General features: G+C 58.4%; 1 protein-coding gene across 1 annotated transcript in view; it reads right to left on the minus strand.

The window, feature by feature from the left end:
* Positions 1-384: 384 nt before the first annotated feature.
* The window catches only part of EFCC1 (EF-hand and coiled-coil domain containing 1), a 28214-nt gene continuing 9735 nt past the window's right edge, over positions 385-18863 (minus strand). The window contains exons 3-8 of the mRNA XM_043443089.1: positions 8584-8741; positions 7126-7282; positions 5829-5994; positions 3902-4042; positions 3017-3086; positions 385-2053 (exon numbers count right to left, since the gene is read on the minus strand). Of these exons, the coding sequence (XP_043299024.1) occupies positions 1917-2053; positions 3017-3086; positions 3902-4042; positions 5829-5994; positions 7126-7282; positions 8584-8741 (829 nt within the window). The 3' untranslated portion in view covers positions 385-1916. The remainder of the gene's footprint in view (positions 2054-3016; positions 3087-3901; positions 4043-5828; positions 5995-7125; positions 7283-8583; positions 8742-18863) is intronic.

The following is an 18863-nucleotide window of genomic DNA, read 5'->3' on the forward strand; positions in this document are numbered from 1 at the left end:
GAGCAACACGGGGAAGGAACCTGGGCCCCTGGGTGACCACGTGGAGCAGAGCTGCTGTCACCCACTCCCCTCTGAACCGCTACAGGAGAGAAGGTTCTGTCTTTGACCCAGAGTATTGTGGGAGCTCGTTTATCAAGGCGGTTTAGCCTGTGCTGTAACTGACCCGGACCCCAAGCCCTGGGGTCCCTAATCAGACACAGGTGGCAGCGGTGTGAGACGTGGGCCCGGGAAGCAGGCCTCAGCCCGGGCGTGGGTGCTGATCTGCCGTGTGGTGCTGGGTCGTCCCCCCGCCTCTCTGGGCAGCGCTGCATGCTAGGCCATCTCATAAATTCACCTCCAGTGAGACGAGGGCCGTCCGAGCGAAGATGCACCTTTGCTTGCCAGGCCGAGGTCAGAGAAGAGTTTTATTAGGAAGCTCCCGAGGGTGAACCTTAGTGTGGTTGGAATCTACAGGAACCCTGCCCGCCTGCTGTCGGCCGATTCCAGGGGCCAGAGCAGGGGCGGGGGCTGCTTCAGGAACGTCTCTTCTGGTCCCGTTTAGTATCACTATCATTATTTTTAAAATACAGTGTTTCTCTGCTTGCTTCGGGTCTCAGCGGCGGCACGCAGGGTCTTCACCGTGTCACGCGGGCTCTTTGGCTGCGGTTTATGAACTCACTGGTTTGCGGCTTGTGGGCTTAGCTGTGGCATTTGGGATCTTAGTTCCCCAACCAGGGATCGAACCCACGTCCCCTGTGTTGGAAGGCGGATTCTTAACCACTGGATGGCAGGGAAGTCCCTGCCCCTTTTATTTTTCGTTGACATGCAGTAAAGCTGAGGTTTTGAGGGGAACGCCCACTCCCATGGATCTTACTCCACAGAGTAGACTGTTGTCCTGCGGCCCCCCCGGGACTGCCTGCTGGACCCCCGGGTCCTCCTTTCCCCGTGGCCCCTCTCCTGTGTCCCCCGGGTGGCCCTTGCTCCCGAGTCCTGCCTCCTCCCGTCTGCTACCTCCCCCTCACCTCCGGGAGGCAGGGCAGCACCCCTGCAAGGCGCCCGTTGCCTGGGAGATGGCGTCATCAGGGCCCCATCCCCCGCCCGTCCCCGCCGGGCGCCTGCCCTTGCTCTGCCCTCTGCAGGGCTCCGTCCTCCTAGGCTCGGACTGGCCCCTCTCGTCTGGACTCTGGCCCCTCTCGTCGGCCGCAGTTTAGCACTGATTCCACATGCCCTGCGGTGCTCGCCAGCGTGTCTTTCTCTCCCACGAGGGTTTAAGGTTGATGAACCAGGCAGCTTGTCTTGCTGCTGCCTGTGACCGGTGGGGCCCGGTACCTACTGGGTGCTCAGGAAAGAGGGGCTCTGGGGTCTGTACTCATGGGGCGCTTTACGGCAGCACACTTGGGCGCTCCCTGTTCCCTTGCATTAAATGCCCTTCCCTCCTCTCTGCCCATCTAAATCTAACCGCTCTTCTAGAGCTAGTTCAAGGCCACCTCCACCAGGAAGCCTGCTGTGATCACTGGCTCCTCCCTGGGAGTTCCCCCAGGCCGGTGTCCAGCCGTCAGCACTTCCGGGGGCAGGGGTGGTGTCCTCAGCGGAGTGTGGGGCATGAGGTTCCTGGAGCAGTCACGCTGTGTGGACGGAGAGGACACTGCTGGGAAGGGGAGAGATCCTGGGAGCCCAGGGAAGGGATTCTGGGCTGAACCGGGCAGAAAAGCAGGCACCTCGACTCCAAGGGCAGGGGGCTGGCAGCAGGTACAGGCTGATCCAGCAACCATCGGCCACGTGGATGCTGGCCGCAGGAATGTAGGCCAGGAATGAGGAGTCCAGGGAAGGCGTGGCTGCCGGGCTCTGAGCTTGGACCGGTCTCAGAAGGAGCCAGTGACCCCAGGGTTCTGAGGATGTGATGGTGGCCAGGCTGCCCACAGGCCGGGCCAGCAGCCTCAGCAGGAGATGAGGCAGGAGTGGGTGAGGGCCGGGCCTGCGGAGGCAGGGGCCGCGGGCTTTCTGTGCAGGAGCTCACAGCCAGCCAGAGCTCGGTGCAGCGTGTCCAGCACGGCCGAGGCGCCAGACGTCCCCTCTGGAGAGAGACAGTGGGCAGCAGGGAGGGTCATTCTGTTCCCCGTGGCCCACAGGGCTGCCTGCCCTCCTCCCGGGCCCTCCCCAGCCCTGGCCACGCCTCTCCCTCTGAGGACCCCGGGGAAGGCAGCTTCTAGTGCCCAGTTTCTGAACTCCTTTTTGATGCCTGGGGCCAGACAGGGCACTGGACGCACCCGAGCCCTGCCCAGCGGTGCCTGGTGAGGCCAGTGAGCACAGGCTCATCACCAGTGAGTCTCCCCTGCTGATTTCACCAGGCGCGAGCTGGCCCTGATGCAATTGTGCTGCCCTGAACTTGTCTGAACAATGGGGCCACGTGACCTAGTGCTTAAGGGAGAGACCTGAGGTCTAAGTGCGGCTGACCCTTGGCCTCTCTGTGCCTCAGTCTCCCCATCTGTGGAATGGGTGTGATAATAGTCCTTCCTCTGCAGTAAGCCTGGGGCTAAACTGGCAGCAGGGAGCTGCCTGGCTTCCTTGGAGTCTGGCCACACCTGCTTTTATTTGGCCTTTTCCCTGAAGTCTCTGCTCCCTGTCCTTCTCAAATAGCACCTTCAGCTTCCTGAAGCCTGTTCCTGACTGTACCCTCTGCAGGTGGGCTGGGCAGGACTGCGTGTTAGTGGCTCAGTCGTGTCCGGCTCTTTGCGACCCCATGGACTGTAGCCTGCCAGGCTTCTCTGTCCATGGGATTCTCCAGGCAAGAATACTGGAGGGGATTGCCATTCCCTTCTCCAGAGGAACTTCCCCACCCAGGGATGGAACCCTGGTCTCCTGCCTCACAGGCAGATTCCTTACTGTTTGAGCTACCAGGCAGTCTCCTGACCGTACCCTTTGCAGCTGGGCTGGGAGTGAGGCAGCATTTTGCAGGCAAGACACTCAGGATGGAGAAGCTGGGTCAGGATGCTGCCCAGGCCTGGGAAGATGGGTCGGGGAGGGGGGGCTCACCTACCGTGTGCGATGTCCCTGCAAGCGTCCAGTGTGCTCAGCAAAATCTTCCCCAGGGCTTTTTTCGATATGTTCTTAAAAAAAGAAATGAGACAGGGCTGGACTGGCCATGGTTGCTGTATCTTCAAGCAGTGGGTGGGGCGTGGTGGCCCCTACAGGCTTCTGTGTGGCTCCCTGGGGGCAGGTAGAGTCCGCTCCCCCAGCCCATGGTCCTCTCCCGGCTCCCGTCCCTGGGGTGACTTCACTGCCCAGACGCTTGGTGGGTACCGCAGCTGCAGGACCCATGTGATCCAAGATCACGTCCTGACAGACCGCTGTCCCTGCGCCCAAGGAGGCACCTGGGAGATGACCATGAAAAAGAGCATTTTGACGTGTTCGCTCCTTTAGTCCTCGCAACAGCTTATTTTATCCTCACTTTAACCAGTGAAAAAGCAGTGCCGAAAAAATGAGGACTCTGCCTGAAGCCACCAGCTGGGAGGTGGAGGAATCAGGTGGTCTGTGTTAATAGATGTTTCATCTTGAACCATCTTTGAATTCCTGGGATAAATCCAACTAATCACCTTGTGTTTCTTTAAACACTGCCAGGTTTGGTTTGCTAATATGCTGGTTAATATTTCTGCATCCATATTTAGGTGTGACACAAGCTTATAATTTTCTTTTCTTACATGACTTGTCGTCTGGTTTTGAGATCAAAGTTACATTAGCTTCATAAAATGAGTGAGAGACCCTCCCCTTCTTTTTGATGACTTTCCCTGCGCTCGTTCTATGTCTGGAAGTAGAGGTGACACCTGCCTACGTGGGAGAGCTGAGAGCCAGTGCCTGACGCAGGTGGGCCCCAGCCCTGCGGGCCCCTCCCCAGCCCTGGGTGTGCCAGCTCCCGTGAGCCCACCAGGTCGCGGAGCCTCTGCAGGAGTCCCAGCACGTCCTCCAGCTTCTCCTCCAGCAGGGACAGCCGCACCCTCTCTGTCTCCACCATCTGCAGCTCCTGCCGCAGGTCCTCATTCTCGCCCACCTTCCGCTGCAGCTCCGCCTGTGGGGACACCAGGGGCTCAGCGGCCGCCCTGCCACCCTCGGCCCCATGCACAGAGCACCAGCCCCGGGCGGGGCCCACAGCCTGCCCTGACCCTCCCACGGGGGTCATCTCGTCTGGCCCCTGGGCCTACAGACAGAACCGCCCTGTCTCCCCGGGGAGGGGACCGAGCCCCTGAGAAGCTGCGTGCCTGGCCCAAGGCCATACGGTCAGTCAGGCTGATGCGAGAACGTACGTGCTCCCTTTTATGGTGGAAGGACTCCATCCTTCCTTCTCTTCTCAATCCACCTGCTTGTCCTTTCCAAATGTTTTTGGTTGCAAGCAGCAAGCTAGTCTGGCCAGTTTGAGCCGAGGAGGAATTCACTGCCAGGCTAGTGGGTTGTCCCCAGAATGGGTCGCTGGCTGGAGAATGTCAAGGGGTGGGGGCATGGAGGGTGACGCACGAGAAGCAGCCGGAGACTCCTGTCTGGGGGCTGCAGCTGAGAGCACTCGCCCGCCATTCCCCACCTCCCTCGAGACGGGAGCGCCAGGAGAGGGGCCCGGCTGGCCCAGCCTCGGTCACCAGCCCAGCCCTGGCCAGGCGGCATGGACGCTGCTGCTCCCTGCAGAATACCAGGGGGGAGAGGGTGGCGAGCTGCAGAATGCCACGTGGACACCTGCCTTCTAAAGCAGGGGTGGGAGGAATGAGGCAGCCCCCGCTCCTGACAGCGATGGAGACAAAGAGAAGCAGCTGAAGGTGTGGTGTCCTTGGGCAGGAGAGAGAGCGCGGGGCCTGTGGACTTGGCAATGTGGTCTGTGGGTCTCAGGGACTGAGCTCCCCAGACTCCTGTTTGAGATTTAACTAGAAAGGGGTGGGTGCTCTGCCATTTGGAACTGCATCAGACCACAGATATGTTAAAAAAAAAAGCACCCCCAAAAAGCCCTTAAAAAACCCCCACAGTACAGATTTAGAGTTTCAGGAATATCAATATAACACTCTTTTTATCAAAATCAGTTTGCAAAAGTGGCATTGTGCTGAGGGCTTAGTGAAATGAAAACTGTCCGTAGCATTCCACATTTGATGACTGTGATGCCATGGAGTAGACAGGAAAAAATGCCCAATGGTCTTATTGAAATGCGGACACCACTCTTGGTGTTGCCTGACGCCACGCTCCTCCCCTCCACAGCCAGCTCTCCTGGAGGCAGGTGTCTCTCTTCCATTTCATCTGGCTTTGATGGAGCTGCCAATCACGGGACCCTGCCCACCTACCACAGAGATTGGTCCAGGTATGGGCATGTGACTGAGGCCGACCATTGGCGTTATTCCCTGAGATTTACTGTACGGAGCTATTATTGTTCCTCTGGGGGTTTCTAAGTAGGCTGATGGGAGCCTAGAGCTGCCTGGGATCCTGCTTTCCCTCACCCTACCACATGGAGAAAGCCCCTCCATAGCAGGGGAAAGTGAGGCCAGCACCCATGAAAAAAACGGAGCAGAAAGATGGGGGTGATATAATCTGAGCCCCTGGATCCAGCTGTGCCTGAAGCTCATCTCAGCTATTCCTTTGAAACCATTCTCCCAGCCGCATATGGTAATAAATTCCTGGTTTTTTTCCCTTGAGCTGATCTGAGGTGGATCCTTTAATGTGCAGCCAAAGTATGCTTCATTAGATCTAAATCATCTCCTCTCAGAGCCTTGGTTTACCCATCTGTGAAGGGGGCCCAGGACTTGGCTGAGATGGCTCACAGTCCTTCCACTTGAAAGAGACTAGCCATTGGTCTGGCTCCCAACCTCCGGGGCTCCGCTGACCTCCTCCTCAGGCGTCCTCAGAGTCTTTGGATCGCAGCCCTGGGACCCCAGCTGCTCCACCAGCATGGTGACACAGGCCTCCAGCTCCCCCAGGGCGCGGGTGTGGTTGGCACCGCCCAAGTGGCTGAAGTGAGTCATGAGCTTCTTGGCCGTCCGGTCATCGCACCTGCAGTGGGGGACAGTACTGGCAGAGAGGGGGCTGCTTTCCAAAGGCTGTTCCAGCCTGGGCAGGGGGTGCGTTGTTACCGAGTCTGTGTCCCCTGAAAGCTGGGTGGGGCCATGGCACCCCCTGCCCACACCCTCCCCCGGTTCCCCGTGTCATCAGAGCAAACGCCAGAGGCCTCACCCAGTCTGCCCGTTACCTCCCCGCCTCCTTCCCACTCACCTGCGCTTTCAGCTCCAACCACAGCAGCCTCCTCCAGGCCCCTCCCACGTGCCCCAGGGCCTTTGCACCTGCTGTCCCCTCTGCCCAAAAGGCTTTCCCCTCATTTCCTTCAGATCTCTGCTCAAACAGCCCCTTCTCAGCGGCCCCCCGGCATGTCCTGCCCCCTCCTCCTCCTCACGCTTGTCACCACTCAGGAGAACAGAGGCTCCTGGGTGGGGGGCGGTGGGGGGAGCTGTCCTGGTTGGTGCTGTTTGCCAGGAGCCCTCAAACTTGCCTGGCACACCGTAGGTGCTTCATATGCTTGTTGACTTAACGGGTTGGTGATAACAGTGACCCAAGAAAATCGGCAGAACTTTATAATAAAAGAGTCAGTGCTGCCCCCGCCAGCCCCATGGAGTACCTGCTGGTATCCGGCCTCATGGGGGCATTTTATATCCTCGATAGCCAATCCTCACAAATCCTCTGCCAGGCAAGTGTTAGAGTCCCATCTTAGAGACGGGAAGACTGAGGCTCAGAAGTCAGGTGACTTGACTGGGGTGGGGGGGCGGGCTTAGGCGTCAAGAGCAGTGGGTTAGTAAAGGGTCTGACACGTGGCGGGTCACACTCGAGCTGTGGGGCGGGTCTGGGCACTGTGGTCACCGGAGTGAGGATCAGGGGGAATTAAGCCACCAGGAAGTGTGCCCTTGCTCAGCTCATTTCTCCCGGACACGTGCCCAGGGCTTCGCCTCGACCGATGGATCAGGGGGCCGAGCGTGAAACAGCAGGGAGGGGACCCAGCCTGGTGTGAATCAGGTCAGCCTCCACGTTCCAGGCCCGTCACTGCATAGAGGGGCCGCCCTGTGCTCCCAGGAGGACCGTGGGGGCCCGGCCCCGGGTATGCCCCATCCTGGACCTCCTCGCCAGAGCACGTACCCCCTCCCACAGCCGGAGAGAACAGACAGCAGCGCCGTGACCTCGGCCGGCGGCCGCTGCGCCTCCTGCCACTTCTCGCGGTCGTCGTCCTCGTCAGAGGCGGCCTGGCCCTCCACCGAGCGGAACAGCTGCTCGTCCAGCCCTGGAGAAGCACGGGCTGCGGACAGGGACAGAGGCGGGGGGGAGCCCCCTCTTTGGGGGCCGCCCGACTCCCCTCAGGAGCCCTCCCGCCTCCACTCCGCCCAGGCTGGGGGGACATGTGAGCCCATCCTGGCAGTCAGAGTGCAGCCGCCCAGCCGCGTGACTGGGGCAGGCAGGCCTGGGGACCCCGCGGGGGCCAGGGACCGTCCGGCCAAACCCTGACTCAGACTTCCAGGGAGGAGGGACGCCCCTGCTCCTCCCGCCAGGGCCTGGAGGACGTGAGCCTGGCTGCTGGGGGTGAGGGGCGCGCCTTCCGCACAGTGAGCCTCGCAGAGGCTGGTGGGCAAGGCCAGGGGAATGGGGCTCTGCCGACTCGGGGCCGTGCCGGAAGCCTGCTGGGGCTTTTAGGTGAGTTAGGTGAACCAGAAAGTTCCCTCGAACTAGAGCGGCTCAGGCCAAATGGACAATGTCCCGACCGGCACGGCCCCCAGCCCCAGAGGACCGCGCGCTCAGGGGTGGGCCCTGGGCACCTGTGTTTTATGAGGCTCCTGGGTGGTCCTGATGGACTGGCAGTTTGGGCACCCTGGCTCGGGTGTCCTGATTTTGGACACCCAGCCGGGTGGCTGCGGGGCCCTTCTGTCCTCAATAAAAAGTGTTCCAGGCCCAGTAGAACTGGAATTGAGGGGACTGGGCAATAATTTTTTGATCTTGTTTTGTTTCCAGTATTGACAGTTTGGTTTTCTTCCTGGGGATTTCCTGCTGCTGTGTGTATGTGTGTGTGTGTGTGTGGTCACTATAGTCACAGTTGTCCTGGTACCCAAGGCCAGGGCTGCGTAGGGCCTCTGAAGTTGTGTGAGAGGGCTGGCGCCTAGCAGCCTGTCCACGCCTGCCCGTAGCCCAGCCGGGAGAGCCCTGGGGCACCGCTCAGACAGCTTCTCTCTCCTTTCCTTTGCTCCTGACGCTGCACACCCAGCAGACCAGGTTCTTAACATGATGGGCCTCTTTGTGGCCTTCTCGAGGGGTGACCAGCCAGCCCTGCTTGCATACCCCTGATGACGGGGAGCTTACTCCCACTCCGGCTCCGTGGGTGCCCGCCCCACCCCTGCATGGCATTGGCGGGAGATGCGTTTCCACACACTGAGCCAGAGCCTGCCCCCCCAGAGCCCACCCTCCCCTACAGGGTGTCTGCTCTCAGGCCTGCGGAGGGGGGGCCCTGGGGCTGGGGAAGCCCAACCTCAGCAGGTAGAGAGTGGGGCTCTGTCTGGAGGCCGGATGGCGGCATCAGCGCAGACAGGACCCTGGGTGTGCAGGACAAACCTTGGTCCGGGGGTCTGCTCGCCGGGCTGCTGTTGGACCCCCAGGCTCCCTCTGGAGGGGGGTCTGGGCCTCTGGTCCCACCATCCTCAGCTTCACTACTCTTGGTGTCTGGCTCTGGGCTGGCTCGTGGTGAGCTTGGGAGCTGGGTGCCCTCTGACCTGTGGGAGGGGGAGACACAGGTGTTGAGAGGCGGGGGCTCCGCCAGTTTCCTGCGGGAGAGTGTGAGGTGTGGGCCCACCCTCCCCACTAAGGCTAAGCTGCCTGTGACATGCCTGCCAAAGCCCGCGGTGGTCTCTGTGGCTGACCCCACCGGCCCCTACCTGATGGCCAGCACGGCGGAGTCAGCTTTCCATGGCGGACAGTCACCCAGCTTCCCTTGCAGCTGAGACATAGGCTTGTGATGCGATTTTAGCCAATGGGACTAGAGGCAAAACCCTCTGAGGAGCCTCTGTGTCAGAAGGGCGGGGGTCCTTGGTTCCCACCCCAGCACTGCCATCAGGGACTGGCGGGGGAACTGGGAGCCCCCTTTGCAGGCGGATCACTGGGGCCGACGCCTCCGAGGTCCTCCCAGCTCCCGTTGGATTCTCGCCCTGTGCTGGAGGGCAGAGGGGCAGGAAGCCATCGGGGTGGCCAGGAGCGCCAACCTCCTGTGTTTTATGAGCCACTAACTCTGCCTGATGACGCCCTGCATTCAGGCTCCCCCAGTACAAGCTGAGGATGGGGAGGTGCTCAGCGGTCATCAGTGTGAGACCCCCTGGATGCGGATTCTTGGTTCAGAGAGAAACTGGAGCTTAGGGCAGATGATTTGAGGTCTAACTGGGGAGGGGACAGTCGGTCTCAACTCCAGAGGCTCAGATCACAGCCAGAAGAGAAGACACAGCAGTCTAGGCTACAGGATCGCTTTCTCACAAAGACCGCTGACCGAGAATGGAACAGGCTTCCTTGGGAGGTGGTGAGCTTCCTGGCAGAGGAGGTGTGTAAACAGTAAGGGGCTTCAATGGGTAGAATTTTGAATAGCATCGGGATGGGCTTCCCTGGTGGTTCAGAGGTAAAGAATCCACATGCCAATGCAGGAGACACAGGGTCGATCCCTGGGTTGGGAAGATCTCCTGGAGGAGGGCATGGCAGCCCACTCCAGTACTCTGGCCTGGAGACTCCCATGGACAGAGGAGCCTGGCGGGCTACAGTCCACGGGGTCGCAAAGAGTCAGACACGACTGAGCGACTAAACAACAACCACGGACAGTATCGAAGTCTTCCCACCGTGAGAAACTTCTGTTTCCCCTGAATTATTTAACGGCTCCAACAAGCAAAATGAGATGGCGGGGACAGCCCATATGGACAGTTTCCTAGCAGAGGCTGGCCCACGTTCCCCACACCCACTCAGACACCGGGGTCTTCGAAGCTGGTTCCAAGGGCGACTTCCTGCGTCAACACCGCAACAGCTAAATCTCTCAGCATCCCTGTGAGGTGCCAGGCGCTGCTCGGCGCTTTGAACATGTCCTCCCAAGACCCTGCCTGGATGGAGGCAGGGACCGTCCTGACCCCCGCTTCCCAGAGTGGCCGGCCCAAGCCGCACAGCTGAGAAACAAAGGAGCTGGGTTTACGCTCCGGCCCCGCCAGGCGCAGGGGACGCTTGTGCCGCAAGCTCGGCGGCCCAGCCCAGCTGCTGCCCTGGTTAGGGGACCGCAGGTCACCTGCAGCAGAGTCAGGAGGGGGAAGCCCGCGGGGCCCGAGCTGGGAGAGAGCGCGCCACAGACGAGGACACACTCTGCAACTTTCCAAGAGGCGAGACGCGGCTGCGGAGAGACATGGGGTGTTCCTCTTGTCCAGCAGCGGGCCCTCCCGGCCTGCGCGGCCGGCCCCTCTCCGCGGGGTCCGTCTGCAGCCGCAGGCCCCTTCGCATGTCACGCGGGCAGGCTGAACCATCGCCGCCTTGGAACAGAGACAGCGAGCCTCCCAGCCCGTCCTCTGCCTGCCCCACTGACATCCCACCAGCCACCCCGCTCCCTGGCTGGACACCTCTGGCCCTCGGCTTCCGGGAGGCGCCTGTCCTCCCCAGCGCCCTTTCCCTTGCTCATCCTCGGCATCCTGACCCTAAACCCGAGGATCTCGTATCTCTTCCACATGCATGCTCGCTCTGCGAGGGCTCAGCCAGCACCCCGGCTTCCAAACCTGCCTGCAGCCCTGGCGCCTCAGATCCTGTTTCCTCATGAACCCTGCCCGCCCCACCCCACCCTGCCCCGCGGCTGCTGCCTGGTCACCTCCTCCTGGAAGCCCTGTGCAATCCCCGAGGCCTCCTTGTCTTCCTGCATCTGCTCCTCCCACTCCCCGCGCCCCCCAGGGAGGGGCGCCATCTTGGCCCCCCAAGCAGTGGCCATTGGCTTTGGCCACCTGGAGGTCATGCGAAGAGGCCAGCTCGGGGGGGTCACAGCGAGGCTGTGGACTAGAGCCCGCCAGGCTCCTCTGTCCGTGGGGTTCTCCAGCAAGAATACTGGAGTGGGTTGCCATTTCCTCCTCCAGATGATCTTCCTGACCCAGGGATCGAACCTCGTCTCCTGCATCTCCTGCATCGGCAGGCGGGTTCTTTACCGCTGAGCCGCCAGGGAAGGCCATGCGTGTGTCAGGCTGACACAGATGGAATTGCTGACGTTTCCCATCTCGACCTGCGGGAGGGCACTCACTAGTGGCTCAGTTAAGAGGACGCGTCTGTCTGTGTAGTATTCCTGGACGGACTGGCTGCAAACCCTCCCTGCAGTGGCTTGTGGAAAGCTCCGCTGGAACATTCTGGGCCTAAAAACTTGGCGGTTCTTGGCCCCGGGACTGGACCCCGGGGCCCGTGGTTTAACGGGGGTTTCCCATAAGAATGAGACCCGTGGGCTTGGTCCAGGGAGCGGACCTGGGCGCAGGCGGAGGTCACCTGTGGCCCCCTGACTTGCACCTCTGGCTTCCTGGAAGGTGCCAGCCCCAAGGTCACTGAGAGGGGATCTGTGACCTGTGAGGGGTGTCTGTCTCTGCCCCACGCCCAGGCTGTTAGCACTTGCTGTCCTGGCCATTTTCTGGAAGACAGCTCCGACCCCGTCCCTCTCTCCCTTCGAAATGGTTCAGCGGCTCCAGCGGCCCAGAGAAGGGATGCCGGTATCCTTAAGAGAGCATCTGTTGGGGGCCTCCGAGGTCCAGCCTGGCCTCCGGCTCATGGCTGGTGGTGACCTCGGGGCGTGGGACGGCCAGACTCACTGACCGCCCAGTCGGTTTTGCCCTCTGGATCCTTGATGAGCACGGCCAACACCTTACTGGGTACCGGCTCCTGCTCTGTTCCTCCCCTTAGACACGCACATTTGATTCTAAATCTAAGTCTAGTGAATGTACAGTATTATGGTAGTTTCAGGTGTATAGCAAAGTGACTCAGTTGTGTGTGTGTATATATATATGAAATATACATATATGAAAAGGAACATAAAAAAGCTGAGAAGGAACATGTGTGTGTGCACACACATACGTATTCTTCTTCAGTCCCTTTTCTATCACAGGTCATTACAGTCCTGAGTGTAGTTGCCTGTGCTGCATAGTCGGTCCTTGCTGTTTACCTGTTTATAGACGGCAGTGAGTGTGCTGAGTGTTTTAATGGAAAAACTCATCTGCTCCTCCCAGTAGCCCCAAGAAAGAAAGACGCTCCTTCCTGCCATTTCACAGATGAGCATCCTGAGGTGCAGAGCAGGAGGAGCTTGCCGAGAGCCCGCGGCTCCCTCTGCCCGCGGGTGCAGCCCACCAGGCTGGTCCCCAGCGCCCCCTCCCCCTCTCGCCTCCCCGCCTGGATGCCCTGAGCTCCCGTGGTCTTCAGCGACTGTTGGTGTTTCCTGGAGGGACCCAGCACAGGATGGAGCGGCCAGTCGAGGTTTGTCGAATGGATGATGAATGGATGAATGAATGAATGAGGGCATGGGTGAATGACATCGTTGGCGGCAGGTCAGGTGATGAGAGGAAGGGAGGGTCAGGTGGGCACAGGCCCCGCGCCCGACAGGATTCCAGCTCCTCCCGTCCCTCTGTTCTTGGATTGTTCCAGAAAGACAGTGAGAAAGGGCATCGGCATTGGAACCACAGACCCCGGGGCCGTCCCAGGCCTGTGGATGTGGCTGAGCCCCTGCCCAGCCCACAGAGGGTTGGACCCTCCAGGCGAGAGAGTGAGCAGGACCTCCCCTAACCACAGGCATTTCGGGTCCCTGGCTGAACTGTTGACTGAAACAGATTTCCTTTCATAGGAAACATTATCACCAAGAGTGAAAAGCCAGTATCTCTTGCCAAAGATAGGAAGTAACCAGGAAAACACAGAAAATGACAACAGAACCGCCAGCGCTAGCCAGGTCTTGTTTTCCGTCTGCCTCTGAACCAGGCTGTTGCTTCTTTGTTGAAAAGAGAGGTTGGCACTGCTAAGGACAGGCGGAGAGGCACCAGATCCGGCCCGGGACCCGAGCCAACAGGACTGAAAAGGCCGGTGGAGGCCCTCCCTGGCCGGCGACCCCCACCCCTGCCCACGCGGGCCGCTCTCCCCGGGGAGACACAGAGGGGCTGGGGGCGCTTCTGCAGAGAGGCCGTTCGCCCCATAGGAGTCACCAAACACCTCCTGCTCAGACCCTCCCGGGGAGCGGCGGGCCCTCGCTGCCCACTGCCCCCTGATGCCCTCACGCCTGGTAGACCCCAGTCCTCGTCCTGGGGGTGTCCCCTCCAGCTGCGCACATCTGCACACCACCCGAAGCCCCTGCCGGATGTCTTCCTCCTGCTGGAGGTGGCGGCCACCTCTGGCCTCAGACATGGCCTGACAAGAGCCAGATGCTCCTGAGTTCTCCTTCCGGTCCTGGCAGCTCCCAGCTCCAGGCCTCCAGGGGACGGACCCTCCTTGGGTTCTGGGGTGCAGAGAGGGCTTCTGCAGAGCTGCCAAATCTGCCTTCTGCCCCAGCACCCTGGCGTGGCCGCGTGACCCTCCACGACTGCCCCTGCCCCCAGCCCCCAGCTCAATCCCCTGTTCATCCACCAGTAAACGCCGATGGCCCTGAAAGGAAATACGGTGCTTCTGAACACAGGGGGGCCTGCCCCCACTCAGTATTCTGGGGGACGTTAGGCGGCACTCCCGTGAACAGGAGGGGTGTGTGTGTGGGTGTGTGTGTGTGTGTGTGTACCTGAATTATTTAGTCTAATGTGTACTAAAAACAACTAATGATCACATCAAACCATCTTAGTCCTATGTTTCTGACAATGATACAACTTCCCTCTAAATGCTCAGTCGCTCAGTTGTATCCAACTCTTGAGACCCCATGGACTGTAGTCCGCCAGCCTCCTCTGTCCCTGGGATTCTCCAGGCAAGAATACTGGAGGGGGTTGCCATTTCCTTCTCCAGAGGATCTTCCCAACCCAGTTATTGAACTGGGTCTCCTGCATTGCAGGCAGATTCTTTACCACCCAAGCCACCAGGGGCTATCCCTTTAAATCTATTAAGTAAAAAAGTGAGATGATTTAAGGAAAAATAGTAACTAAAGAATAATAATACAGGTTTGATGCAGAGATAGCAAAAATTGACACGGATCCTTGGAGTGTCTGAACTTTGGCAAGTGCCTGGAGAGCAGCACGTCGTGAGACCTGGGCGCTGTTGGAGCCAGACCCTTGCTCTGTGCCTCAGACACTCATTCTGTCCCCTCACAGCAGAGGACCCCACCTCTGACAAACTGCCACCCTCTTTTTATAATGGTTATGTTGGAAGATCCCAAAATGAGCTGAATAAGGGATAGACCCTGTTTTTACATATACTTTGAAAAAACTAAGGGTGATGCTTTTGAACTGTGATGCTGGAGAAGACTCTTGAGGGTCCCTTGCAATGATCCAACCAGTCAATCCTAAAGGAAATCAGTCCTGAATATTCACTGAAGGACTGATGCTGAAGCTGAAACTATAATGCTTTGGCCACCTGATGTGAAGACCTGACTCATTAGAAAAGGCCCTGATGCTAGGAAAGATTGAAGGTGGGAGGAGGAGGGGACAACAGAGGATGAGATGGTTGGATGGCATCACCAACTCAATGGAGATGAGTTTGAGTAAACTCTGGGAGATGGTGATGGACAGGGAGGCCTGGCGTGCTGCAGTCCATGGGGTCGCAAAGAGTTGGACGCGACTGAATTGAACTGATGCTTTGAGATTTAAAGGAGAGAGAAATTAATTTTACAGTACATATTTCAATATGTAAATACTCAGGTATAAATGAGTTTTAGGTGATTAAACCTATTTAATAATGGCTTAGTTTGAATTTCAGAGAGGTTAAGGTAATACTCAGTTAGATGTTTGTGACACTTTTTGCCTGTATTTGACATCTTGATATAAGGCCTAGGGAAAGGTATTCAGATAGATGGATGGATGGACAGATGGACACAGAGACAGATAGATATGCAGACTCCCTGGGACACGGAGTCACGAATGCCAGTGGACTCAGGAGCTCTGTACCAGCTGGTTAAGCTTCACAAGTGTTGTTATCATCTGTGATAACAAGATAACAAAACACATCTGTGATGTGTTTATGAAATGATGAGCAACGCTTGGAAAATTCTAAACAAACCATAACCTTTCCTCAATTGACACAGCATTGCATTCTAAGACTCTGTGTATTAAAACTGTACAAAAAAAATTGTGTTTATAAGTAAAGCAGAGTTAGATGGTCATCTCAGATAGTTGCAGTGAAAAGCACTTTTCTTCGTGGAATGAACACCTAGCTGGGCATTTGGAAGTTGGGGTACAAGGGAACCCTGGTGGGTGGTCCAGGGCCTGCCCAAAGGCCTGTGTCCCTGGGAACCACCCGCTCCCATCAAGTGCCAGGAACACCGCCCAGCTGGTCATCGAGACAAACAGGCCCCCAAATGAATGTCCAGGATGTCTCTGGTGGAGATACTTGTCCTCTAGGAATGACCCCTCAAGACCCCACACCCTAACTCCTGCAACCTGTGAATGTGGTGAGGTGTCACTCCCGGGATGGTGTTATGTTATACGGGACAGCTGACCTTAAGCCTGGGTATTATCTCCACCTCATCACAGTTTTCAAACAGAGAACTGTCTTGGCTGGTGCAGAAGAGGAAGTCAGGGAGATGTGAAAAGTGAAAAGGACTTGGGTCATTCCTGGCTGGAGGATAAACAGGGCCACGGGAGGTGGTATGTAGCGAGCGACCCTGCCGACAGCCAGCAAAGGATGCGGATTATAGTCGTACAACCATCATGACCTGAATTTGACTCCCCTTGGGTGAGCCTGGAAGCAGATTCTTCTCTCGAGTCCCAGGTCAGCAGAACCTTAATTTCAGCCTTGTGGGAGTCCAGGCAGAGAAACTAGGCAAGCCTGCCTGGACTTCTGGCCTGCAGAATGTGAGATCATAAACGGATGTTGTTTTGAGTGCCTAAGTTGGTGGTAATCTGTTATGGTTGCATGGAAACCAAATAAAACAAACCAAACAGGCACACCCATCTGTCTTGTTGGCACAATCTCAGTTATTCCATCAGGCACTAATTGGCCAAGCGCCTCCAGACGGGAGATCTGATTGGTCTAAGCTGATCATGGTGATTCCTTCTTTTTGCCAAAGGTTTGTTTAGGAATAAGCATATTCTGTGATCCTGGGCAGTGAAAGGAAGAAGATGTCTTCCAGGAGAATCTCTGGGAACAGAGGAATTGGCGGAGGAAGTTATTTTTCTGTCTCTGGATGTGGCAGTGATGCCTGGGGCCATGGCAGCCATCTTGTGACCATGAGGGGCCTTTGCTGATAGACCAAGATGACAAGCTGAGGAAGACAGGGTCGGAGATGGAGAGTTGGGTACCCGCAAACATCACTGAGCTGCTCTCCCTTGGGCTCCTCACGCAGGGTCATCGATGTTACTGTGGTTTAAGCCGTTCTGAGCAGAGTTTTCTGCTACTTGCAGCCTATAGCACGACCAGTGATGAACGGAGCACTGCTTGGGGCTACACGAGGCTGTGTATGTGGAGTTGTCAGCGCGCTGCCTGGTGCCACAAGTGCAGCAAAGCGGGCTCCGCTCCCCTCCTGCCTCCTGCCTCTGCCCCTGCGTGGGTCAGGGCTCAGCAGAGACGGCGGGCCAGCACGGGAGGCCCGTCAATGTTCACGTCTGTGCTGCAGAGCTGTTGCAAGAGCTTTACCACCAGCAAGTGGCCCCTATGATTGACGGACCAGCCCAGCAAGTCTGAAAGCCAGAGGAGGGGCTTGGAGGCGTCTGAAGCCCTGGATGCAGTGGAACCCCCTTGTTTCAGGGCAGCCCTCAGCCTCGCTTAAAGGCCTCTCGAGTGATTAAGTCGGCTTCACCCAGATTATCCAGCATCATCGGCCTCACTTAGTCCAGTGCAACTGGTTATGAACTTGAGTTACATCCGCAAAACACCCACGGCAGCCGTGGGTTAGCGTTTGAATGACTTGGGCTGTAACCAAATGGCTCAGCAAGGCGATCCAGTCGGAGACCATCGGACACCCCGGGATTCAGCTTTTTCTGAGCTGGATGGAAAACGTCACCGAGTTTACTTCCCTCCCTGTGTTCGTGCCCCTGACACCCAGCGGCCCCTAAGCTTCAGGAAGCTCCCGGGCAGAGTGGACATGCGGGGCCTGGCCAGGAGCGGGGGCGCCAGGCAGCCGGCAGCCCAGAGGCTCGCAGGCCGGCTGCCTTTCCTGAGCGAAGGCTCACAGGAAACAGACTTGCGAGTGCAAACAAGAGGACAACAGTAGGAAGAAGGGCTCAGCGGGGGGCCTCGGAGGAAGAGCTGAAAATAAACCCGTGGAGTGGAGTGTGCAGACACTGCTGGGGGCCGGGGCACCCTTCCTGATTGTTCCTTGTTTCTGCTCCCCAGCTGAACGTGGGGCGCTGCGTTTACTGGGGGCCAGGTGCAGGGGGTGCCCGAGCAAGCCCCCTCCAGCCCGGGCTGTTCATTCTGCTCTGTAATGCATCCGACAGATGCCGTGTGGCGGCCACCGTGTATGCTGGAAACAGTGCATGTAGTGAGCGGCCCCAGCGCGGGAGCCTGCCTTCCTCGGGCCACCCGGAGCCGGTGAAGTCACGGCAGAAACAAATGAAAGCTGGGAAGGCCAGGGGCTATGAGAGGTGACAGAGCAGAGGCCAGGGCCTCTGAAGACGTCACGGGATGTAGCTCAGATGGCTGGATGGATGTGAATTTGGCAGGAGTCCCCCAGCGTGGTCAGGGCGCCTGAAGTAGACAGGGAGAGCTTTGGGGTGTGAGGAGCAGAGAGGCTGGCACAGCTGGAGGTGTGCACGTGGGCAGAGTGGAGGACGCTGGGGCCTGAGGGGGATCCCACCTCCCAGGACCACCGTCATGGCCAAAGGCAACTGACTGGTCTGGCAGCCAGGCCACCCGGGTCCTGGGAGGCTGCCCCTGGCCTGGGGGACCAACCACAGTCTGCTTGTCCCCCATCTGCGTGCCCGAGGCCCCCCGCCTGGCCTGGAACTGGAAAGCAGGGTTCCCGAACGTGGGGTCACAGAGCATCCCCAGCATAACCCCAGAGGCTCAGAGCTGAGGCTATTCCCAAGCCCCACCCTGACGGAAGCAGGAGGAGGGCCTGGGACTCCTGGGCCCCTGAGGACTGAGTCCCGCCTGGGCTGTGCCCTGACTGCCTGGGTGACCTTGGCCAGATTGCCACCCCTTTCTGAAGGACACATTTACTGCACAGATTGTTGTTCAGTTGCTGAGTGTGCCCGACTCTGTGACCCCATGAATCGCAGCACGCCAGGCCTCCCTGTCCATCACCAACTCCTGGAGCTTACCCAAACCCATGTCCATGGAGTCGGTGGTGCCATCCAGCCATCTCATCCTCTGTCATCCCCTTCTCCTCCTGCCCCCAATCCCTCCCAGCATCAGAGTCTTTTCCAATGAGTCAGTTCTTCACATCAGGTGGCCAAATTATGAGTTTCAGCTTCAGCATCAGTCCTTCCAATGAACACCCAGGACTGATCTCCTTTAGGACGGACTGGTTGGATCTCCTTGCAGTCCAAGGGACTCTCAAGAGTCTTCTCCAACACCACAGTTCAAAAGCTTCAGTTCTTCGGCACTTAAGCTTTCTTTATAGTCCAACTCTCACATCTGTACATGACTATTGCGTGCATTAGCTTTAATCAAGACCCTTCTCCTGGCAGGAGCCCACCACCCAGACCCTAGGCTGTCAGTGGGAAGTGTGGGCCCAGGCTGTGCCCTGAGGAAGTCCAGCCGGGGACACGCGCTTGCCTGGGGGTGGACGTCTCTGGGGA

Source organism: Cervus canadensis, chromosome 22 (assembly GCF_019320065.1).
Source record: "Cervus canadensis isolate Bull #8, Minnesota chromosome 22, ASM1932006v1, whole genome shotgun sequence".
NCBI classification, from domain to species: Eukaryota; Metazoa; Chordata; class Mammalia; order Artiodactyla; family Cervidae; genus Cervus; species Cervus canadensis.